At 41.7% G+C, this 25,755-nt stretch overlaps 1 protein-coding gene across 2 annotated transcripts; it reads left to right on the plus strand.

Moving 5' to 3' along the window:
- Window positions 1-3,380: 3,380 nt before the first annotated feature.
- LOC134206633 (myosin regulatory light chain sqh) lies at window positions 3,381-24,974 on the plus strand. 2 transcript variants are annotated; one of them, XM_062682362.1, is made up of 2 exons: window positions 3,381-3,535; window positions 24,077-24,974. In XM_062682362.1, the coding sequence occupies exon 2, from the start codon at window positions 24,108-24,110 to the stop codon at window positions 24,630-24,632; it is 525 nt and encodes a 174-aa protein (XP_062538346.1). In that variant the 5' UTR covers window positions 3,381-3,535; window positions 24,077-24,107; the 3' UTR covers window positions 24,633-24,974. The 2 variants fall into 2 exon arrangements, with proteins under 2 accessions (XP_062538346.1, XP_062538347.1); XM_062682363.1 differs by lacking the exon at window positions 3,381-3,535 and adding an exon at window positions 16,546-16,705.
- The last annotated feature ends 781 nt before the right edge of the window (window positions 24,975-25,755 follow it).

Raw genomic sequence — 25,755 nt, forward strand, 5'->3', positions numbered from 1 at the left:
CATCAAGGACCCGTACACGGAAGAAAAAAGTATACTAGGGTAAAATGCCCAATAGTGGACCCCCTGTCATAAGGAGTAGACATTTTCAACATATTAATTTTGCTTGACATCTAATACCAAGTTCTGCATCTCCTCTTCACGATACATACATAAAACCTGGGTGGTGCGGATAGAATCGATTTGGTTGTCAAACTGAAGCCAAAATTTTCTATTGTGCCGGAGCCAAACATTGAATATTGTGGTTATGCTCGTTTCTGATCTAATATTGAGAAGTATTGTTATTATTTTGGGAAAAAATAAAAATAAACTTTGTTTGAGTTTTGTATTCTTTGTAACAAACATTCTCACATCATATTTCACATTATATTATATTCGAGTGGAAAATTAGTGGGAATGCAACTAAAAAGCACTCGTTACGAAATTTCACGAGATTCAGCAGCTGATTGGAGCATGAATGTATGTAAACAATAGTGAAGTCATGTAGAGTCTAGCGCATTTGTGCGCTCTCATGCAGCGTGGAAAGAGAAATTCGAAGAGCGGGAAATGTTTGACAGCCAAGTAACTGCAAAATAATTTTGTTTATGGGAGTGATTTCAAAATATCCCTCTGCTCGCTTGAGCGCAGAAAAGCGGCTCTATCCGCAGTACCCAGCATAAAACACTCAAATACACGACGTTATTCGTTGAAATTAACATTTTAAAGTCTGACTGAATTCGCCCTATTGAGGTCTCCAAGCTTATTTTACCAACACAATCACAGAGTGAATTTTTTTTTCGCTGCACACTGAATGAAAATGAAAATTTTCATTTTCACCTGATGTCTAGTTAAAATTTGCGATCTTTTTCTTGGTGTATCAACGGATTGTTTGTTGTTTTCTAACAGCAAACAAGAAAAATATGACAGTTCTAACAGTAAACAAAGGAAAATTTTGTAAACACGCCACCAACATTGATGGAGATGGAGAGGGCTATAGTAGAACCCCTGGGGGTCCATAATAGGAATTTTGTCGACACTTCATTTGATTTTTATGTTCCGTTTCGGGACGTTCTACCGCCCTATTATGGACCCCCCAAAATATTCCCATAATGGACACTCTCGTGTTTATTTTTTATAGAATTGTAGAAAATCATTTAATTTTACTTTCCATAGCATTTCCAATGCATGTAATCAAATCATAGAACCACAGACAAACAGACGTAACACTGGAGAAATTACCTTCGAGCATGACTTCAACAATCAATTTGAACTTGATTGATTGCGTGCTTCACAATTAGAGGCGCTAGCGTCGTAATTCTTCGAGTTTGACATTTCACTCCAGCGCCTTCTGGTGACAATGTCATACGAAACATTGTTTCGTGTAACATGCTCGCAAGATGGTGATAGAAGAGTTGGGTGATGGACTTTTCAGAAAAATGTTCAAGCTGTTACGTCTGTTTGTCTGTGATAGAACTGTACACTGCCAAAAATATCTATATAAGATATATGTGTCGCCGATATAAATTTTTGCAACAGCTCCACCCTAATATAATCAATATAGAACCACACATAAATTAAATAATTGGTAATTTGAGACCACACATAAAGTTTATTTGGATATATATTTTATTAGTAGTTCGCGTGGAGAATGGTTATGTGTGCGCTGATATACATCATAAGTTAAAATTCTCCCCTCGCCCTGGAACAGGAGGTGTGTAGCTTGCTGCTGTGCCAGGAAATCACCCATTGCGCATTATTGCACTCGGCGCAGGTATCGCCTTACTCGGATCACTGTTGGACTCTGACTGAGGGAGAACGATGCTTGGCTGCTTGCTCGTCACCAACACAAAGACGGCATACGCAGCATATAATACAGTCGCGATTCGCTGGTTGGGCCACGACCTCGGCCCAACTAACGAATTCGGTTTTTTAGTTGGGTCAACTGACAGCCATTTTAGCACGAATTTTGACTTGAACATCACAAATGATGTTCAGTGACGCCCAATCCCGTTTTCCTTGTTTACAATGAATTTGACGTACGGTTGCTTTTTAGTTGGTCCATAGCCCAGCCAGTGGAGGCCCAACTAAAAAGTGACCCAAGTATTTTAAAATCCCAACCAGCGAATCCCGACTGTATCGACTGGTATACAACAGGGCTGTCTCGCTCCACACAGGATGATAATGTCAAACCCAAGCCAGATGTCAAAGAAGTACAGGGACGGATACACTTTTAAACCCACAGAGCCGCCATTACCGTGCGCGAAAAGCTGGATATCACCAATCTGAACTAGCAACGCTATAACCAGAGACCGGCGGAGGGAAAAACTATTGAAATGGCAACGTATGAAAAAGCATGAAAACGTGAAAATAATACTGGCATCACTTGAACTTTTTGCTTGCCTCTTATGGCTGCCAAATGTAAACAAGTCGAATTGGAACCGCTTTTGAAGGTTCGATTGGAAACAAGATGGCGTCTACGCCGATCTCTTATTGTAGTATTTTTAATCTGAACGTGGTCTTACTCAGAATAATTAGGGTAAAATGCCCAATAGTGGACCCCCTAGTAGCGGAATTTAGATCTTCCTGTCATAAGGCTTAGACATTTTCAACATATTAACTCTGCTTGATATCTAACAACAAGCTCTGTATCCCCTCTTCACAATACATACATAAACCACCCAAATACACAACGTTATTTGATGAAATTAACATTTTAAAGTCTAACTGAATTCACCCTATAGTAGACCCCCTGGGGGTCCATAATAGGAAATTGCTTCCCTATAGTCGACACTTCATTTGATTTTCATGTCCCGTTTCGGGACGTTCTTCTTCCCTTTTATGGACCCCCCAAAATATTCCTATAATGGACACTCTCGTGTTTATTTTTTATAGAATTGTAAAAAATCATCTAATTGGACTTTCCATAGCATTTCCAACGCATGTAATCAAATCATAGGACTGTAACTTAGGTTCTCCCAATAGAATTTCATAGCAAAATGTTGACATTGTGCAGTAATAATGCAAAAATGGCAAGAGGGTCCACTATTGGCTGGGGGTTCACTATTGGTCGCTTTACCCTATCACTCCATATGAATAGAAACTGAACAATACTCGCTTAACTTTTCAAAAGGTCCTAAGTAACATTTTTTTCATGAATTAATTTGAATACAGCAATCAATAGCTTTCATGCTGTTCTATTGATTGCGCTATTCAAATTTATTCATGAAAAAAATGTTACTTAGGACCTTTTGAAAAGTTAAGCGAGAATTTTACCGATTCGATAAATGGTTCATTTCTATTCGGGGATCTCTCTCCCACACCTTTTGATAATTCTCGCAGCACTGCCTCAGATCGAAAAAAAAATCAGTTTTGCAACTTTTGTTTGATTTCCGTGTGGTATTCAATCTGTCAGTCAACTCGGTTCGCTTTCCACCGTGTACCTTCTGATCTCGCGAACAAAAAGAAACGAAAGCAAAATCCAACAAAATCGCGAGTGAGTCAGAAAAGTTCAAGTGCGTCTTGTTTCGCCGATTTTCCACAGTTTTCCATCGCTTTTCCGGTAAGTTTATTTACATTTCACTAGTGCGGTAGTAAAATTATACGTTGGTGAAAGAAATTGTGCAACGGGAGTGTTCAAAGTGATGCTTTTCCGACAAACACAAGCTCATGTTTTTTTTTTTCAACTGCTTTGTGCAACCAATGTTTGTCACCGATCGAGGATCGAGGCCCTTGAATTCCATTTGGCTGACGTCAGAACTTCTTTCTCTGTGCGGGGCATAGTCCCCTGGTTCGTTAGTTGAATTGGGGTATTTATGTGGTGATTAGTAATAAACCAAATAGTGTCGAGTAAACAATGAATCGCCGACGAGGGAAATGTCGATTTCCGATCGCTGATTTGGGTTTATTTTTGTCTCGACTTCCGGACTTGCGTGGAGTCATGCCGTGCAATATGTGAAAAGTTGAGCATCGTAATAATTCAACCCCGTTGGGCCAACTTGGACAAGCCGTTTAGCAAATATAATTACAATTGTTTCTGTTATGCAATGCGATTTCAACTTTACCGACTTTGGTTGTAATTAATCGAAGACCGGTTTCGTCGGAGTTGCCCATTTTTGGGCAAATCAACTTCGTTCTCAAGATGACCAGATGATCATGTTTAAGCTAGTAGATCTCGAACCTGGCGGAAAAATTGCATTGTTTCTGATAATGGTAAGGTGCATTTAAAAAAAATAGTGATCGTACAGTTTTTCTCAAATGCATTGCATTTGTGATAGAGTTCCAAACTTGCCAAAGGCCTGTGAATTGACGACACCACAGACCACAGCACGTAGAGCTGGAGATTTCAAGATGTCCATATACGGGTAATGTTTTTACGCTGTACCCCGTTTTTGCTTGCGTCTCGTTCGCGTACGTTTCGTGGCCTTTTAATATCTGTCTGTCGAGACTTTCCAGCAGTGAGCGACGACCATCAACCATGGGCGTAGTAAGAGGTTTCTTGGAGTGCAATAAATCCCAAGGGGTGACATGGGTAAGGCGCATGGTATCCGTTCTGCGCTTGATGTTTTTAAACTTAATAATGTTACATTTGGCTTGCATGCCTTCAATGTGACTTTTAAAAGTTAATTTTTGATCTAGCATAAGTCATAAATATTTAGCTTCGCCAGACCAGTAAATTGGAACCCCATTCATAGTAACAATATGTCTGCTAGAAGGTTTCAAATAAGCTCTCGGCTTATGTGGGAAAATTGTAAGCTGAGTTTTGGAAGCATTCGGGGAAATTGTCCATTTTTGCAAGTAAGTGGAGGAAATATCCAAACTTTTTTGCAATCTAAGGTAATCTATAAAATTTTGTTTTCTGATAGTTTACCTGCAGTGAGCGATCTGATAAATAATTTTGGATCAGTTTAATAATGTACAGAGGAAAACTTAAATTCATCAATTTTACAATCAAACTTTCATGCCAAACACTGTCAAATGCTTTCTCTATATCAAGAAGAGCAACTCCAGTCGAATATACTTCAGATTTGTTGAGCCGAATTAAGTTCGTAACTCTTAATAACTGATGAGTGGTTGAATGCCCATTGGCGAAAACCAAATTGCTCATCAGCAAACATAGAATTGTCATTAATAAGAACCATCATTCTATTTAAAATAATCTTTTCAAACAGTTTGCTTATTAAAGAAAGCAAACTGATTGGGCGATAACTAGAAGCCTCAGCTGGATTTTTGTCCGCCTTCAAAATTGGAATAACTTTGGCGTTTTTCTATTTATCTGGAAAGTATGCCAATTGAAAACATTTGTTTAATAAATTAACCAAACAGGATGAAAAAAAAAATTTACTAGCAACGGTCCCATTGTTTGCTATTGAAAATTGTTTCGATCGGACATTGCATTTCGGAATTATTGAAAAATCATTGTTTTTTCCCAAGGGTCCCCCCTTGGAAAAAAATTCAAAACCGAAAATTTTTTTTTTCGGAAATGGTGGCAATGCATTTTAACTAATGCAAAAACATGCAAAATTATCGAAAAAATGTGATCTATTCTCCTAAAGAGCTTTTTTGACCTTTCTTATGTGATTTTTTCAATATATTTTATAATGCACGAGAAAGGCATCATCACTGCTAGGTGGATTAATCTGGGTTTTTTAATTACATTTTGCAAATCTCGCCAAATAACTTACAACGCGGGATCGCGAGTTCTTTGGTATTGCCTTCGCCTCACATTTTTAAGACGGATCAGAAGCTGGAGATCGAATAGTTGATTTGCTTGTTTTCTCACTTCTTTTATCGTTTTCGTGTCTTCACCAAACAAGAGTAGGTAGCCTTCATGGAACAAATAACTTATCCCAACAAGCAGTCACGTGGCGGTAGGGCTAGAGTGAGCGCAACCCAGTGCCATTCTTGTTGGTGCTCTGGGTTTAAATCCCGTTGCAGTCTTATTTTTTTTATAAAACGCACATTGAACATTTTCGCGGAAAATGAGTGAGGTGTAAGAATGATGAAACGAAAAAAATCATCAAATAGGCACGATTTTCGTTTTTTTCAGGCCTGCTCTAGAAAAAAAGGAGAGTGAGAAAGATGTTTATCGCCACAGACCGCTAAAAAAGATTCTCCTCCGGCCTGAAATCGCTTGTTTTCGTGTCACCGAAAAAGTACGAACCCTGAAAATAATACATCAGAACAACAATATTCATGATTGTTTTTACTTACGAAATTGGTTAGAAACTACTTTATCGACAATATGATGACATCAACAAAAGAGGAAAAAGTGACTACAATAGGATCGAATTTAAAAATGAATGTCATAAGAACAATATTATTGTTTCAGTCATACGATACAGGATTGAATAAAGCAGTGAATCAGTGTTGAAACAACAAATTTGAAAATTGAAACAACAACTCTCGTACTCGTTGTTTGATGCAACAAACGAAACAGTTGTTTCAATCGTACATGATTTTTCTGCGCATATAGGAAACTCTTCAAAATGTCCACGAGGAATTTTCACTAAACCTTTCCAGAATTTGAACAATCAATTTTTAAATTTTTACGAACCGCCGTTTTCTTTTTCGATTTTTTTTTTGATTACTACGGAACAATCTTTGCTTGGCTCATAGGATATTCTTCGGAAAATTCCTGGGAAAATTACTAAAAATGGGAAAGGGTCGTTTGACCGAAAAGACGAAAACGGTTAAAAATGAAGAACGGCTTGACCAAAAATTTCATTTGGCCAAAGCGACAATCGTCCGGAAAAATCGTTGTCTTTAACAAAGTTGTTTAATCGACATGGTCAACAGCTCGAAAATGGCCGTCTGGCTGAAGTCGCATGATCGATTCGGCCAAATTGCCTTTTCTTTTTCGGTATTTTCGGTCAAATGATTTATTTGACCAAACGTCTTTTTCGGTCAAATGACCAAACGATATTTCCGGTAGTATATCAGTTTCGGTATAGGATAGGACAGACAGATAGGTCATTTTCATTTATTTAGTCTACATCTAAACAGATAACACTGAATCAACAATTTGACGCCACAATACACGGTTCGAGGCCGCATCTCTCCATCCTCGGATACGCCCCACGCTCGCCAAGTCGTTCTGCACCTGGTCTACCCATCTCGCTCGCTGCGCTCCACGTCGTCTCGTACCTGCCGGATCGGAAGCGAACACCATCTTTGCAGGGTTGCTGTCCGGCATTCTTGCAACATGCCCTGCCCATCGTACCCTTCCGGCTTAGTTACCTTCTGAATACTGGGTTCGCCGTAGAGCTGGGCGAGCTCATGGTTCATTCTTCGCCGCCACACACCGTCTTCTTGCACACCGCCAAAGATGGTCCTAAGCACCCGTCTCTCGAATACTCCGAGTGCTTGTAAGTCCTCCTCGAGCATTGTCCATGTTTCATGTCCGTAGAGGACAACCGGTCTTATAAGCGTCTTGTACATGACACATTTGGTGCGGTGGCGAATCTTTTTTGACCGCAGTTTCTTCTGACAAAGAGAACTTCTACAGTCAAATCAATGCCGTCGCAGATAGAATTCCGAAGGATGATATCAAGATCTGTTTGGGCGACTTCAATGCGAAGATCGGATCCGACAACTCGAACCATGGTCTCGGAGAAATGAGCGAAAACGGAGAGCTGTTCGCAGAATTTTGTGTTGATAACGACATGATGATCGGGGGATCGCTCTTCCCTCATCGACCGGTTCACAAGGTCACGTGGGTCTCCCGTGACGGCTTTACAGAAAATCAAATCGACCACATCTGCATCAGCCGAAAATGGAAACGGAGCCTTCTTGATGTACGGAATAAACGTAGTGCCGATATCGCGTCTGATCATCACCTCCTCATCGGCGAAATACGCCTGCGCATTGCGCGGATTCGTCGGCAGGAGGAAAGAGTTGGACGACGATTCAACACACGCCGACTGGAAGATGCCACGGTGAAACGGTCCTTCGTTGAAGAACTGGAGACGCGTGCTGCAGATATTCCGGAAGGTGGCAGCGTGGAAGACTAATGGACCGCCATCAAGAATGCCTTCATCGCCACCAGCGAGAACAATCTGGGCGAACTACGCACCCAGAGAAAACAATGGATCACCGATGAGACCTGGAGGAAGATAAAGGAGCGAAGAGAAGCCAAAGCCGCGATAGAGCGATCGAAAACCAGAGGAGCCAAAGTCTTAGCCCGTCAACGATACGCGGCTCTTGAGAAGGAAGTAAAACGCTCATGTCGACGGGACAAGCGAGCGTGGGCAGACTCTCTGGCCGACGAAGGAGAGAGAGCCGCCGCAACCGGGGACATTCGCCTCCTCTACGATATCTCACGACGCTTAAGCGGGGCGAAGATGAATGCAACGATGCCTGTGAAAGACGCGAATGATCAGTTATTGACCGACCAAACTGAACAGCTGAATCGCTGGTTCGAGCACTTCGAACAACTTTTTCAAGTGCCAGCCAGGTCATCACCACCTCGGCATGATCTGCCTAGGATCCGACGTATAACACGCGTCAATACCAAAGCTCCATCACTGCTAGAGATTCAAACAGCCATCCAAAGCATGAAATCGAATAAAGCCCCAGGGGTCGACCGCATATCAGCCGAGATGCTCAAAGCTGACCCCATGACATCCGCTCAACTACTGCATCGTTTATTTCGGAATATCTGGGACACCGCAACTTTCCCGGTCGACTGGATGCAAGGTATCTTAGTGAAGGTGCCCAAAAAGGGTGACCTGACTGTATGCGATAACTGGCGAGGCATTATGTTGCTGTGTACCGTTCTCAAAGTTCTGTGCAAAATTATCCTAGCCCGGATTCAGGAGAAGATCGATGCGACTCTCCGGCGGAAGCAAGCCGGATTCCGTGCCGGAAGATCCTGTGTGGACCATATTGTCACGCTCCGCATCATTCTGGAGCAGGTCAACGAATTCCAAGAGTCCCTTTACTTGGTATTCATTGACTACGAAAAAGCTGAGTGCTGCACAATGGGGTCCTGTCCGACCCTATCCGGGTCGTAGCTGGTGTGAGGCAAGGATGTATTCTATCACCGTTACTGTTCCTCATCGTAATCGACGAGATTCTGGTAGATGCGATTGACCGTGAACCAAACCGCGGGCTGTTATGGCAGCCTATAACCATGGAGCACCTAAACGACTTCGAATTGGCTGATGACGTTGCACTCCTCGCTCAACGGCGCTCTGACATGCAGAGTAAGCTTAACGAGCTTGCCAAGCGCTCCTCATCGGCAGGTTTAGTCATCAACGTCAACAAAATCAAATCGTTGGATGTGAACGCGGTGACCCCTTCCAGTTTCACAGTAGCCGGGCAACCTATGGAGAATATTGAAACCTTCCAATATTTTGGTGGTAGACGATGGTACCAAGATCGAAATAGGCGCACGGATCAAGAAAGCAAGGGCTGCCTTTGCGAGTTTTAGAAATATCTGGAAAAAACAGGCAGATAAGTGAACGCACCAAAATACGAATTTTCAACTCTAACGTGAAATCTGTGCTGTTATACGCTAGCGAAACATGGTGTGTATCAGTGGAGAACACTCATCGGCTGCAGGTGTTCATTAACAGATGCCTGCGGTATATAATTCGGGCCTGGTGGCCTCACAACTGGATCTCAAACAACGAGCTCCATCGTCGTTGTCACCAGAGGCCGATAGCAACAGAAATTCGGGATCGGAAGTGGGGCTGGGTCGGCCACACTCTACGTAGGGGCGGAAACGAAATCTGTAAACAAGCATTAGCTGGAACCCAGCGGGACATCGCAGCAGAGTCAGACCCAGAGGCTCATGGCGGCGAAGCCTCAATAAAGAAATAAAAGAAGTCGACCGAAATCTAACCTGGCAACAGGTTAAAGCGATAGCCGGGCAACGCTGTTCGGCCGAAAATGTCCATGTCATCCACGAAACAAATAAATTGACTGGATCTGTTGAAAATCGTACCCCGGCTGTTACACCCGGCTCTCCGCATGACACCTTCTAGCGCAATGTTGAACAACAGGCACGAAAGTCCATCACCTTGTCTTAGTCCCCGGCGCGATTCGAACGAACTGGAGTGTTCGCCCGAAATCTTCATACAGTTTTGCACACCATCCACCGTTGCTTTGATCAGTCTGGTAAGCTTCCCAGGGAAGCTATTCTCGTCCATAATTTTCCATAGCTCTACGCGGTCTATACTGTCGTATGTCGCCTTGAAATCAACGAACAGATGATGCGTTGGGACCTGGTATTCACGGCATTTTTGAAGGATTTGCCGTACAGTAAAAATCTGGTCCGTTGTCGAGCGGCCGTCAACGAAGCCGGCTTGATAACTTCCCACGAACTCGTTCACTAATGGTGACAGACGACGGAAGATGATCTGGGATATCACTTTGTAGGCGGCATTAAGGATGGTGATCGCTCGAAAGTTCTCACACTCCAGTTTGTCGCCTTTCTTGTAGATGGGGCATATAACCCCTTCCTTCCACTCTTCCGGTAGCTGTTCGGTTTCCCAGATTCTGACTATCAATTTGTGCAGGCAAGTGGCTAGCTTTTCCGGGCCCATCTTGATGAGCTCAGCTCCGATACCATTCTTACCAGCTGCTTTATTGGCTTTAGCTGTTGAATGGCATCCTTAACTTCCCTCAAGGTGGAGGCTGGTTGGCTTCCATCGTCCGCTGAACTGACGTAGTCATCTCCTCTGCTGCCTTGACTTTCACTGCCTGTACTCTCAGCGCCTTTCAAATGTTCCTCGTAGTGCTGCTTCCACCTTTCGATCACCACACGTTCGTCCCATCAAGATGCTCCCATCCTTATCCCGGCAAATTTCGGCTCGCGGCACGAAGCCTTTGCGGGATTCGTTGAGCTTCTGGTAGAACTTTTGTGTTTCTTGAGAACGGCACAGCTGTTCCATCTCCTCGCACTCCGCTTCCGTCTATGACGTTCCACGTTCTGCCGGGAACCTTGCTGCAGCGCGACCACCCGCGCTGCGTCCTTCTCCTCCAGAATCTGTCTGCACTCTTCGTCGAACCAATCGTTCCGTCGACTTCGACCCATATACCCGACGTTGTTCTCCGCTGCGTCGTTAATGGCTGCTTTGAGTGTATTCCAGCAGTCCTCAAGAGGGGCCCCATCGAGCTCACCCTCTTCCGGCAACGCTGCCTCGAGATGCTGCGCGTATGCAGTGGCGACATCAGGTTGCTTCAGTCGCTCTAGGTCCTACCGCGGCGGTCGTCGGTACCGAACATTGTTGATGACGGATAGTTTTGGGCGCAGTTTAACTTTAACCATCACCAGATAGTGGTCAGAGTCGATGTTAGCGCCACGATATGTCCTGACGTCGATAAAGTCGGAGAAGTGCCGTCCATCAATCAGAACGTGGTCGATTTGTGATTCTGTCTGCAGTGGTGATCTCCAGGTGTGCTGCGAATGGCCATATTCTTGGAGGCGGCGAAATCAATTAGTCGTAGGCCGTTTTCGTTCGTCAGCCGGTGAGCGCTGAACTTTCCAATAGTCGGTCTAAACTCCTCCTCTTGGCCAACCTGAGCGTTCAAATCTCCTATGATGATTTTGACGTCGTGGCTTGGGCAGCTGTCGTACTCACGTTCCAGCTGCGCGTAGAATGCGTCCTTATCATCATCAGTGCTTCCGGAGTGTGGGCTATGGACGTTGATTATGCTGAAGTTGAAGAACCGGCCTTTGATCCTCAACCTGCACATTCTTTTATTGATCGGCCACCAACCGATCACGCGCCTTTGCATATCGCCCATCACTATGAAAGCTGTTCCCAGCTCGTGTGTGTTGCCGCAGCTCTGGTAGATGGTATGATTACCTCTAAACGTTCGCACCATTGATCCCTTCCAACAAACCTCCTGCAGCGCTACGATGCCGGTCCTTGAGCACATCGGCGAGTATGCGTGTGCTCCCGATGAAGTTGAGAGATTTGCAGTTCCACGAACCGAGTTTCCAATCGCTAGCCCCTTTTCGTCGCAGTGGTCTTCGCCGATGGTTCCGGTCCGTACTCTCTTGTTGATTGTTCGTTACGTATGTTTTTTTAAAGGCTGGCTTGCAGGGCCTAAACCCCCTAAATTTCCGGAGGACCATTCCTCCTTATTCCTGGTTGACCATGGTGCACAGTTTCACTCGCTGGCACTCGGACGATGATCAGCCGCCCCTAACATGGAGAACAGATGCTGTTGTGAGCCGATCCTGACATGGAGAACAGACGCTCAGTAAGATTTGCACCTCCGGAGAGGAGCAAACCCCCCTTCTCTGTCAGCATACGACCATAGTTCCCACCGGGGTTGGTTACCCGATCTTCCCTAAGGTTGCTCGTATCCCGGCCAGCACCACGGGGAGGTAGGGATAGGAGTTGCTGGGTAAGAGGCTAAGGACCGCAAGATGGGGTCTATTTTATTCCTTCAGGTACGCGAAGTACCAATGGTACGCTTTACCCAGCATTTGCCGTGCCGTGGATTTATTTGATTCTTAAGAGCCCCGCACATAGGATACGTTTGCGTTGCGTTTGACACATTTCCCATGGGAAAACTGTTAAACGCAAAGCAAACGCTGGGAGGGAGATCCAGATACTACACACGAAATAACAATAAAATTAAACGTCATGACGCAAGAAAATTATCGACAAGCAAAATATACCAAAGCAAGCGTCACACGGACTGACCAATTTTTGTTTTGCGTGTCATCGATGTTTTCGTTGATTTCATTGAAGCCGGTGCGTGACTTTTTCGAGTTTCAGATAACGTTCCGAGTGCGGGAATTTGAAATATGAAGTGTCTCGTGAAACTCTCTCTCCCGGAGTATTAAATTAAGAAGTGCCCGGAACATAGTCGATTTTCGCTTCCGTATGGAGGGAACCACAAAATGCGGCGGATTAAAATAAGTATAAATAAATCACGAATCTCTTGTCAGCATCTATCTCGACAAAATCAACAACCAAAACTCATTCCAAGTCATTTATATAAAATTTATATAATTCTCCACACTTATTTATTCCTAATAATGACATAAATTTCAATGAATCGTTATCTAAATTCTCGTAAATCAATGCAATGATATAGTTTGAAAAGGCATTTTAAAGATGAACACCGGAACATCTTTACCATTTCGCAATAACGACATGAGCATTCATGAAACGTTATTTCATAAATGATCACCACTACACCTTTATCTCTTTTTGTTCATCGAATCATCGGTATTTTGGCGTTTGTTGATCTCCAGAAGTTTATATTTTTGAGATAAAAATTTATTGAATAAAACGACATTAGCTTTTTGATTATGAAGGGATAGCCTTGTCGTCATAAAAAACCATTTCACAAGGACATTTCCGGTAATTGATGTTTTGGGGTAAGGAAAACAATTCCCCTACATATTGATTATATTTGAATGAAAATTATATGGGATATAATGTTAATGTAATTTAGCTATTACCAATCAAAACTACATTGTGGTCTAATGATTAAGATCTCTGAGCAAAGGTTCCACAGTATTCTTTCTTCCAGGTTCGATTAACGATTAGGCAAATAAATAAATAAATAAAAATCTGCATAAAAGTAAACTCTTGATGTTCCTCTGAAGAACCGACAATTAAAGTTCTTATCAAAAATTCGAACATATCGATAAAGTAATACGGTGAAAAATAATATCGTTTTAACCGTTTTAACGGTATCGATATTTTGAAAAAAAAAACTTTTGCGATTTTTGAGTAATTTAAAATTCTTTATGAAACGACATCGATCGCTATCGATGGTTCATGAGAAAACTTTTAAAATTTGATATGAAGAATTTTGATGAAACTTAAAGAAATGGTTGGCAAGGATTGATTATTCATTTTGGCAAATGTGTTTTTGTTTTCTTTTGCATTTCGAAGTAGCTTGTTTCATAACGGGTGGGAAAAGACGGAAGTTTCAAAACGAAATCTCTCTTCCATGCTTTCACCATATATGCCAGATTCGGAATACAGATTTTTTCAAATCGTCAAAACCCGACTATTTACGATTAAAATTACGAAAAAAAAATTTTACTGTAGCTGCGGATTGGGTTGACTTACACACTTAAAATTTGAAATTTTACGATTGCCGAGAATCCAACAGCCGGGATCTCGGCAATAATTTCCACGAATCTCGGTAAAACTTTCACCGAGATTTCAGTAAGCTTTACCGAGTAATCGTTACCGAGATCTCGGTAGAAAATGAACTTTGCTGAATTTCTGTAAAATTATGACGAAATTTCGGTAAAAGAATCGCTGAAATTCGGTAAAAAAATTACCGAGATGTCGGCTGTTGGAATCTCGGTGAAAATTTTGCTGAGGTCGGCAAACTAATTTAAGTGTGTATGAAGAACGTGAAACGAGCGATGCAGACATTATCTTTAATAATTAATAAGCGATAAGCAAAGGGAATCAATGCAAGAAGATGTATCCTAGACGTCTCCTTTTCTTTTTATAATGGACACCATTTTCAAACGAGTTTCACAGTTCGATTGTATTAGGCATTTTTTGTTCAACAACCGTCGTTTCAAATATAGATTGATAATGTTCAATATAATTTTCTGCTTTTTATTGTTTTCAAGCAAATTATCAGTATCGATACTCCCCATTTATTAAACATTTTCAGCTAGGTCTGCGGTGACGTTTCATGACAAGTAAAGTTAGGTCTGCACTGACATTCATATTTTTTTAATCTGAATCTAAGCAGCTGGTAAGGATAATAATAAAGCAGCTGGTAAGGATTCTTGGTTGAAAGAAAATTCGCTGATGTTCATTGCCAAGGCCTTAAGGACACTCCTCACGGAATCCAAGTTTCAAAGTGCTCGCGTTTTCGGGAGCATACCACTCGATACGGTGACGGCGCACAACTGTCATTTTTGTTGATTTAGCAGCATGCGTGAAATAATAAAAAAAAAGTTGTGCGTTGCTTCCGTATCGAGTGGTGTGCCCTTGAAAAAGCGAGCACTTTGAAACTTGGATTCCGTGAGGAGTGACCTTAAGCGTTTGCTCCGGGTTGCTAGGGGCTAGAACAAGAGGAATACACCACCCCAGCGTTCTTCTCTTCCATAAACTTGGCAGATTGGAGCACCTAGTAGTGTATTCATCTTGGGCTGGAGTATGGTGCGCTAGCTTTTGCAGGAGCACCGCCATCTGGAGAATTGCTTCTTGAAGTTCCGCCATTGGTTCAGGTTCTAAATCCTCGTCCCCAACTGTTATATTCGGAACACTTCCAGAATAAGAGGCTAGGTTTGATATCTTCTAACTAGTTGTTATTTATTTGGAAGACAAACTTAGAAACTTGCCTTTTATAATCAAACAAAGTGTTTTACCACCATTCGTTCAATCGATTGCCAAGCATATGGTTCCTCAAGGAACACTAGCTTTACCAATATTTTGCTTCTCGATGTATGATAGCATCACTCATATTCGCATTCATTACCTGTTGCTGAATTCTTGTCTTTAAAGATTCATGTTATTCATTATCAATAACGAATAATTGGCTGAATTGTAAACGTTAGGACGCGAGGAAGAATTCTGACACTTACAAAAAACACGCTATCACAAACTACTTCGATCTCTCTTTGAGTCTGACAAGTATATTTAGTGGTAAAAAATATTATTGTTTCACAGGTTACAAGATCAGCTTACCATTTTTCCAATGTATTCTGACGCTTAATTTGTTCGTGCATTCCCATAGTCTCAAATTTTTAGCAAGAGCTTCTTCTTCTTCTTATTGGCATTACATCCCCACTCTGGGACAGAGCCGCCTCGCAGCTTAGTGTTCATTAAGCACTTCCACAGTTATTAACTGCGAGGTTTCTAAGCCATGTTACCATTTTTGCATTCGTATATCATGAGGCTAACACGATGATACTTTTATGCCCAGGGAAGTCGAGACAATTTCCAATCCAAAAATTGCCTAGACCGGCACCGGGAATCGAATCCAGCCACCCTCAGCATGGTCTTGCTTTGTAGCCGTGCATCTTACCGCACGGCTAAGGAGGGCCCCCAAGAGCTAGAAACCGCTTTTTATATATGAACGAAAATCGTGCCCGTACATAAAATTATTATTTCGCAACAATTGATCCCAAAATTAACAAAAATCCGGGAAAAACTCAGAACATAAAAATTATCAGCGTAATGCCCGCACTCTAACCGCACTAACTGTATGGAGGCACTTGATTATTTGTGGCAAGCCATCTGGCTACGCCAGTGGCGACTTGACACCGATGACAAACTGATGACCTCGTTCAACGTTCGAATATGGACTTATTGTGCACAAGCATTACCCGTCCGGTGGAATATGTTGGTGCGAATAAGTAAGAATCAACCAAACACAGCTTTCAACAGGCCTGCCGAATCTTCAAGCGTATCACTGGAACCCAACGTCCGAGTGGCGCTTGGATAAAACGACAAATTTTACCATCAACATCTGGCTCACGTCAGCGGTTCCGATCGGCCATACCACCAAGTCGCAGCCAGCGCATTACAGTCGTAATGAGTAAGTGACGACGACCGACGGTGTGATTGACTCAGTACACGCGAAGCGCAACGGAACGCGCTTTTGCGCTTACACATTCAGTCCTCGCTCGCGACTCGTCCGAAGCAGACCCAGTCTGAATCCTAATCTCGGTCACAGCACAGCACAGGTCGACTTGAAACTAGAAACACAAAAGACTGCAGCAGTATTGATCCTCGGTGATATCGTCCATCGATCTGTTTAGGATTAGTTTATTTTTTTGGTGAGTGATTGATGGCCGTTGTGATTCAAAACGTCGAATGAAGTTGATTCACCCTGCGTTGTAAACCTGATAAACTCGGACACGATGGAAATGAAGAAAGACGGTGTGACCTCGAGTCATAGTGAGGCGCAATCTGTGCGCGGAAAGGCCATTTGCGTGGGTTCCGGGAAGAAATTTGTTGTGGCTGGCGGGTGCATTTGCGTGCCATTGAGGTGAAAAATATACAAATGTGATTAATTGAAATGGGTTTGAGGTCGTGATTGCGGAAATGACGGAATTTCGGACAGGTTGATATTGAGGATGAAAGTTCGTTTCAATCTCTTCAGAAATGGTATCTTATTGGGTGTTTCCTTTTCGAATATGTACATTTAACTGACAAGTCATGACTCATTATTGGATTTGTGTCGCGAAATAAGCTTCTTCGTCGTTCATTGCCTGATAAGGGCTGGTTTGTAGATGTGATGCACGATTACGATAGCTTCGAATTGTTTGGTGTTCACAAGACTGGTAGAGGTATTCACAATAGCAACAGTTTATAATGACATTTAACATTGTGGGAATGTTTTATCGCTAAGTTACGGCTACTTTTGACTAGTTTACACATAATTGAATTTGTTTTTTTTAATCTCATTTTTCTTCATACCGTTCATTAGAATCTTGTGGACAGAGTTGTCCTCAGGCTTGATAAAACTCCTCATCCTCGCCAGAGTCAAATATAATCATCATCAGCAAAATGCTGCCTTCGCATCCTCACAATTGAGTGGAAACGTAAAAAAGCAGAGGTACAAAAACGCAGAGTGAGGAAAAGCAAAATAAAAACACATGTGAGTGAGGCGTCGGGCGAAAGAGCATTCATTGAGCCTCCGGAGCGACGCGTTGTATGTGAAAAAATCTTGGAGGCTGTTTTGAGTGTGAGTGTAAGTGAGTGACGCACCACAAGAAAAAGATGAATAGATAGACTCGCTCTTGTTTTGCGACGCACAAGCTCGGGTTTAATGATGCGCAATGTTGAGAGTTTTGATGCTTACTTCTGCTCCTCAAAAAAAACTCTTGCTCTTGCTCATTTTCTACTCGGCGAGGAGTTTTTGGCAAGCCTGGTTGTCCTACACTTTTTTCAAATGTTTTACTTTTTATTTTTTCATCATTCACACAAAAAGCGCTACTAATTGAGTCCTAAAAAATACTCAACATGTTGTTCATGTACCCGATACAAATTTTAATATCTTCTTCTGCTTCTGCCCCCTTTAAAATTTTGTGGCCACACTTAAATATTTGAAGAGGAATTTAACATTTTCAGATTTTTATTTTTTTATGAGCATGAAATTGACCGCCCACGGTAGCTACTCCGTTATTGCCAGGTCAGCTGTAATTACACAGAGAACCAACAGATGAAGTTTAGGACTAACATCATTTTCAATGTGTAAGAACTGGTGACCTAAAAATAAGCAATACCAGCGCCGGCCGTGTCCGAATGCAAATCAATTAAGGAATGGGTAGAAGAATGTTGACATGATTCTCGCTTTGATAGAAGCCGACGAGTCATCTGCACTTCCACGAGAAAACACTGGGATGTTGGATGTATGCCGTGTATAGCGTGTAGTTTGATCGATGAAAACAAATATTTTTTTAAAGGCCGCACGAAGCAGAACAAAATTCCGGTGACCGGCCGATCGTTCTGCTTTCCACACAAAGCAAAACAAAATTTCAAAGACCGGCCGATCGTTCTGCTCACTGAAGAAATATTTCTGAACGCAATCTAAACTTTTACTTTCAAATTTTTTTTACTCACCCGCACAAAGCAGAACAAAATTTCGGTGACCGACCGATCGTTCTGCTTTGCTATGAAAATATGGACGCGATCTCCGATCGTTCTACGTCCAATACAAAACACGAATAAACATGCGCTGATAGTTTCAGTTTCTTATTAATTTACTCGCCCGCACAGCAGAACCGGTCACTGCGATAAACGCACGATCGTTCTGGGTTTCTTTATCTTTATCTTTATTTCAACACAAAACATGGTTCAACACAACTTATACAAACTTGTATTAGAGAATTGAAGCTTTTAAAACAGTTAATTAACTAACTAAATATACTGCAGTAATAAAATTAAAGGAAAAAATTGCAACTCAAACAAATATTTCTTAAAAGGATAGTTCGAAAATTTGACCTGCGAGGAAAAAACGTCCGATTTAAAACTTAGCACACTTCGATCTCTGAAGATTCTTTTTTTCAATACATTTTCACATAGTTAACGCAATGTTGTCAGAAACAGTTCAAATGCACGATATACAAGTGTCGGATCATTTGGCTGACTGCCGTTTAGCCAATCGGGTTATTTGGTCGACTATTTAAAAAAAAAACTTAGATTACGAATAGTGAAAATTGAGTGATTAAAAAAAAAGAAATGAGAAATTTTATTTTAGTGAGAAGTGCGTAGTGAGGTAGGAGGGAAAAGTACTAAGAGGTGAGTAGTGAGCAATGAGAAGCGCGAAGTGAAAAGTTAGAAGTGAGAAATGAGAAATGAGAAATGAGCAGTGAGGACCGAGTAAAGAGAAGGAGAAGTGAGAAGTGAGATGTGAGAGAGAAGTGAGAATAGGAAATTGTGAAATTAATCCTTATTCCTTCCCACTTCCTTCTTCATCTTTTTTTCCTTCTTCTTTTTTCTTTCTTATCACTTGTTACTGCACATATCTCACTACTCAGTACACACTTCCATTTCTCAGTGCTCACTTCTCACTTCTCTTTTCTTTGTACTCATTTCTGATATCTCTTCTCTTTATTCTAAGTTCTCACTTTTTACTATTCACTTCCAACGCCCTACTTTTCCCTTTAGTTAATAAGAAAACAATTTTAACTATTCAGCCAAACGGCATTCGACCAAATGGCGTTCGGCCAAATATGACCCTAAACCATATTTCTACATGCTATGAAAAGTGTTTAATATTTTGGAGAAAAACTCAAAGGTGCAGCCCAATCGAGTTGTACGCAAAGGTGACGTAGGACTACGTAGCTATACGAAATGGAGGGTAATTTTCATCATAATTTGTGTAAATTTATTAGCATTGTGCAAACTGCTCGGAGGTCAACCGAATCAAGAAACTGAAAGTAGCTCCCAGTTGGATGAATTAGCCATGGAAAAAGAACAACTCATCGGCCGCATTGCCACTGAAGCCACTCGCATATCTTCCAGTGGATATTATCAGAATCCTAGAAGACATTATGCTCAAATATGTCCGGAATAAAAGAAAAATAAGCAGAATCGGAGGTGGCGCGAAACCAAACACAAATATATTAATTTGCAACGTTCGATTTCCGCACGCGATGGAAGCGTACATCCATCGTTTTCTATAACTCTGGTGGCAAAGTGAGCGGGACTTCAAGAATATATTACAACTCAGGACTTAAACTATTTATCCAAGAATAGGTTTTGACCGTTGGGAAAATTGTTTACCCAGACAACCAGACTGTTGTTTAAACGGCTGTTTAAACGACAATGACGATTTTGGAAAGATTTATTGTTTTTAATAATGCGCCATTTGAAAAACTAAGGCAGCTAAACGACATTTTCCACTAAGGTATCGTCTTCATCGATTTGGCCGTCGTTGACGGAAAGTGAAATTTTCTGGCAAGATTCTTTGGTTTTGTTTCGTTAGTCATTAGAAATGATATCGATTTTTTCCGGGTTACCATCGTTTGGCGACGACAGAAAGTTGCCTTTTGGTAGCACAACCACTAGCGCGCTTCGGAGGGAGATGATGCAATGAGTTTGTTCAAATGGATGGCGTCAGTAGCAGTCAAATGGAATTTCCTCACAAGATTTTAATTTGTTGTTGAGGTTGAATGACGACCACCAACGCAGACTTCCACTACCAATTCGATGATTTTCCTTTGAAAATGCTACCAGAGCGGTGCTGCTGTGTTCGCTCCGCTGCGTCCGCTCTGCCTAAAATCTTGTTCAACCGCTCTCTGCGAAATCCCGATCAAAATGGCTCGCGCGCGCTGGTAAGCAGCTTTCTTGTATTCAATAAATTAAGCCCGTTAGCTCCGCCCCTTTGTTATCTGATATAGGTGTAAATATAATGTGCACTCAGAATGATTAACGAAGGGGCGGGGCTAATAAAATTATTTCATTTGACATAAGAAAGCTGCTTTACGACGCGCGCGAGCCATTTTGGTCGGGATTCCGCAGACAACGGACCGGACCTAAAAATCCTTTGAATTTTTTTTCGCAAGATTCTGAATTTGGTTATGAGATGTTGGTTATCTAAGATGCGTATTGTTGCCAGGAATAACAACAAAAATTTGACTCAAGACGAAGTTTCTTTATATTACAAAACATTATCTCTTAAGTCAATTGACACCTGTCTGTCCGAGCGACGTTCACCGATGGGTGGTTGCTGTAGATAGTTACCCCTGAGGTGGCGTCTTCATTGATATTATACAAAAGCCACCATTTTATACAAACGAAGGTTGATCCGACTGTGCAAAACTCAATCGTAAATAGCGAATTAGATAGCGCGTCGGAGGGAGATGATGCAGTAAATTTTAATGGATGGAATTACTAACAGCAACCAACCTACCACGCCAAACCGAATGCCACCGAAACAGTCCATTTTCGCAATTAACTCTTTCTTACATAAAATGTTGGTCCTGAGAAGAACCAATTTTTCTTTTTTCTTTTCCCAATGCTACTTTTCAACTAGCTGACACCACAATTTGTAAAAAAAAATTCAGCATCGGCACTGGCGGTGCGGGATCGCCACAGTGCTATTTTTATGGTCAACCCTATCTTCATATGAAATGCTGGTTCGTTGAGGTTGAATGATCTGCAGCAACACATCGAGCACCACCACCAATGTGATGGATTTCCTTTGAAAATGTTTTTAGCGCCTCCGTGATGCTGTGTCCGCTCCGCAGCGATCGCTTTGATGAGTATGCTCTACGTGAAACCTTCACACTTAACTTTTTTACCGGGATCTCTGCAAAATGTTGAACTTTTACCGAGAATCGCACAGCCGTGCCCCAGCAAACATGTTTTTTGCCGAGATTTCTGTCAAAATTGCTGATAATCAGCAAATAATTTGCCGAAAATCAGCTAACAAACGCTATTTTTGCCGGAATATCAGTTATTTATTTTGCTGGCGCACGGCTGTGCGGATTTTTGCCGAGCTGCAGAAATAAAAACTGAGTGTGTTGTTCAAACTGAGGATTAGAACCACACCAGCAAGTGATTGATTTTTGATGTCTGTGCTAGTGATGCATGTGCGTGATTGGTTGGTTGACAATTATCGATAATAAATAGTTAAAAATTAGTATTTTCGAAGAAATACGAAGAAGCGTTGACTCATCCTTGATCGAATGGTCAAAAAAAAATTTAAATTCATCGAGAAACGGCTTAGATATTGAAGTTTGAAGTCTATCATATTTTCGTGACGGTCCCCGATTTTCGCAATCGTAAAGTGTACCTAAATATAGAAAACGTAGTCCTACGTCAAAAAAAGTTTTCTTCTCTCGATACAGTGAACTGTCCCTTACTCGATATTGAAGGGATCATCGAGTTAGGGAGGTTCGAGATAAGGAAAACATTTATATTTGGCTGAATGTTGTTTGGCCGATTAGTTTAAATTTGTTTCCTTATTAAGTGAGATGTTCGAAGTGCATAGTGAACAGGAAGAACTGAGAAGTGAGAAATCAGATGTTAGAAGTGAGTACAGAGTAGTGAGGAGTGAGCACTGAGAAACATGTGAGCATTGAGTAGTAAGATGTGTGCAGTAACATGTGAGTAGTGGGAAGTGAGAAATGAGAAGTAAGGAGTGAGAAGTGAGATGTGATAGTTGCAAAGTGAGAAGTAGGATGTGGGTAGTGAGATAAACAAGAGAAAAAGGTGAGCTGTGAGAGAAGATAATTGGGTAGTGAGAAGGGTGATATTGAGTAGTGAGAAATGAGCGGAGAAATATAAGACATGAAGAAGAAGAAAGACACAGGAAGGAGGAAGAAAAAGAAGGAAAGAGAAGAAATCTCGTTACTTATTTCTCGTTTCTTACTTCTCATTTCTTACAACTGCCTTCTCACAACTCCCTTCTCACTCCTCATTTCTCACTACTTAACTCTTACTTCCCTCTTCTCACCTCCCTCACCCCACTATTCACTTCTCACTTCTCACTATTCATTGCTCACTTCTCACTTCGCATATCTCACATCACAACTTTTTACTACTACTTCGTACTACAAATTTCTAACTTCTCACTTCCCTCTACTCATTCACCCTTTTTAATTCGAATTTCTCACAGCCCACTTTTAACTTTTCACTTCTCACCATTCCTTTTTCACTTCTCAAATCACTCATCTCACTTCTCACTTATAGCTTTTTATATCTCACTTCTGAGTTCTTATTGCTCACTTATCACTTTTCCTTTCTAATTTCTCACTTCTTACTTTTCACTGGTCACAACTCATTTCGCACTTCGAATTTCTCACTTGCCCCTGCTCACTTATTATTTCGCACTTCTCACTTCTCATTTCTCACTTCTCGCTTATCATTTTTCACTTCTAACCTATTACTATATCGTGCATGTAACTGTTTCAGACAACATCGAGTTAGCGAGGTAAAAATGTACATTGGATAATTACTTCGACTTAGAGAACATCGAGTTATAGTACGTTCAGATTATGAGCTATATCTCTTGATATAGCGAATCTTGACATGAGATGCCATATGCATTATTTCCATTGAAAACTAGATGTACAAACACTGATGTCAAGATGTTCTATATCAAGTGATATAGCTCATAATCTGAACGTACTATAAGGGAGATATTGATTTGCGGAGGAAACGCAGTATGCTAGATTCAGGGGACTTTGAATTTCATCGAGTAAGGGAAAATATCGCGTTAGGGAGAGTTCACTGTATCTGCCTAACTCGAGAGTCCTCTCAATATCGAGTAGGTGAGAGGTCACTCAATTAATTAATTTATTGAGAAGCCAATGGAAAAGCCAGTTAAAAAAAATATTTACAATAGTTGCAGGATATTTGCCCCATCGTATTAAATAGAATTACAATTTTATAGACAATTTATGAGAATGGAGACACGCGGTGCTACTTGGCACCGTTGCGTTTGAATTGCAAATTTTATTCGGCTCCTATTAAAAAGCATGTGTGTTCGCAGTTCGCAATTCTTGAACGATGAGGAAATCTTAAAAGTTTTTCTATTCCTCAACGGAATTTCTTGTGTATTAATTTGAAGAAATTCAATAGAGTCCAACAAAATTACTAACTAATATAATATTTCCAAGAATTGATAACAAAGATGTGCACATATAAGTAGCGCAATATTTTAACACCCGCCTTTTATCCTCTCTTCATTTCAGATAACCCCCGTCGCACCACACCAGCACAAACATGTCTTCCCGCAAAACGGCCGGCCGTCGTGGAACGACCAAGAAGCGTGCCCAGCGCGCCACCTCGAACGTTTTCGCCATGTTCGACCAGGCCCAGATTGCCGAGTTCAAGGAGGCCTTCAACATGATCGACCAGAACCGGGACGGCTTCATCGAGAAGGAAGACCTGCACGACATGCTGGCCTCGCTCGGTAAGAACCCGACCGAGGACTACCTGGAGGGGATGATGAACGAAGCGCCCGGGCCGATCAACTTCACCATGTTCCTGACGCTGTTCGGCGAACGGCTGCAGGGAACCGATCCGGAGGATGTTATTAAGAACGCATTCGGATGCTTTGACGAGGACAACACCGGTATGATCAACGAGGAGCGCCTGCGGGAACTGTTGACCACGATGGGCGATCGGTTTACCGACGAGGATGTGGACGAGATGTTCCGCGAGGCGCCGATCAAGAATACCATGTTCGACTACATTGAGTTCACCAGAATCCTGAAGCACGGCGCCAAGGACAAGGACGAACAGTAATCTATTGTTTGATTTCATTATTTCGTGTTTTTGGATCCGGTCTTTCTGTTTCCGTGTATAATCCATGTTTAGATAGTAGTTATCTCATATCTTTCCAATTATTTCGTCGCAATCTTTCCAACTTTTTCTTGTGTTCTAATTGGAGTTCAAACGTCAGTATTCTTTATCGAAAAAATAGCATTTATCCTTCCGTTTTTTTGTCCTTTTGCAATCGTGAGTATCCAAGTATAGTGCGAATCGAAGAAATTTTGAAAACTAAATTGTTTTGCAAACCAGAATATATATCTCTTATTGAATCGCAAGCAACATTTTTGAATATATATTACAATACTATAAAAAGGATGAGCCAATGGAGAGTCTCATTAGATCCGAACTATCCCTTCTTCTCTATTAGTGATCGAATCTCGATCGATTAGTAAGTAGAAATTTGGTTGTGTCGATTGTGTTCTAATTGCTCCTACGAATTATCTCACTAACTGTTCTTTTGCCATAACCAGGTTCGACGAAACGCAATCCACTCCGTTGGTTCCTGTTAGTAGCACTTCATCGAATCGCAACACCTCCAAGGTAACCATCACAGTCAAGAAGAGTGTGTCGTGGAACTAGAAAAAAATCGTTCAATCAGCACAATCTACATATTGCAAGTCTTTTGGTTTGTGTGGATTCATCGAGAAGAGATGAAATTCGACACCCGACGGAACGAACCGGTCGTGATCAGCGATCCAGATCAACATTTAACGCGGTGGTTGTTGCCATGCTGCCGCAGTACCGCAACACCGCAAACTAGTGCAGTTCTTCAGTATGCAGTATTATAATCGTAATTGATTCTGTTCTGGCGATTGGGTGTGCGTTACAACGTTATTAAATTTGAAGTTAAGGACTTTTTATTTTGCAGCTGAAGTTTTCTAAACCCAATAAAACTTACCAGTGGATCAGGAACTAGACTTTTGTGATGTGTGTGTCAAAAGGGTTGCTTGCTATTAAGCGGATAACCCGGTACTAGCCCCGAACTGTTTGGAAGATTACACTGCGCAACACTGGATTGTGCTTCAAGATGAAACCAAAACTTAACTGATGTTTGGGGTCTCTAGTGACCCCTGGTGAAAGAATTTTTGAAAAAAAA

The sequence above is a fragment of the Armigeres subalbatus genome, chromosome 1 (assembly GCF_024139115.2).
Source record: "Armigeres subalbatus isolate Guangzhou_Male chromosome 1, GZ_Asu_2, whole genome shotgun sequence".
Classification (NCBI taxonomy): Eukaryota; Metazoa; Arthropoda; class Insecta; order Diptera; family Culicidae; genus Armigeres; species Armigeres subalbatus.

Bases quoted from the DNA above. Each gene is read 5' to 3' on its own strand.
- LOC134206633 (XM_062682362.1), top strand. From the start codon at position 24,108: ATGTCTTCCCGCAAAACGGCCGGCCGTCGTGGAACGACCAAGAAGCGT.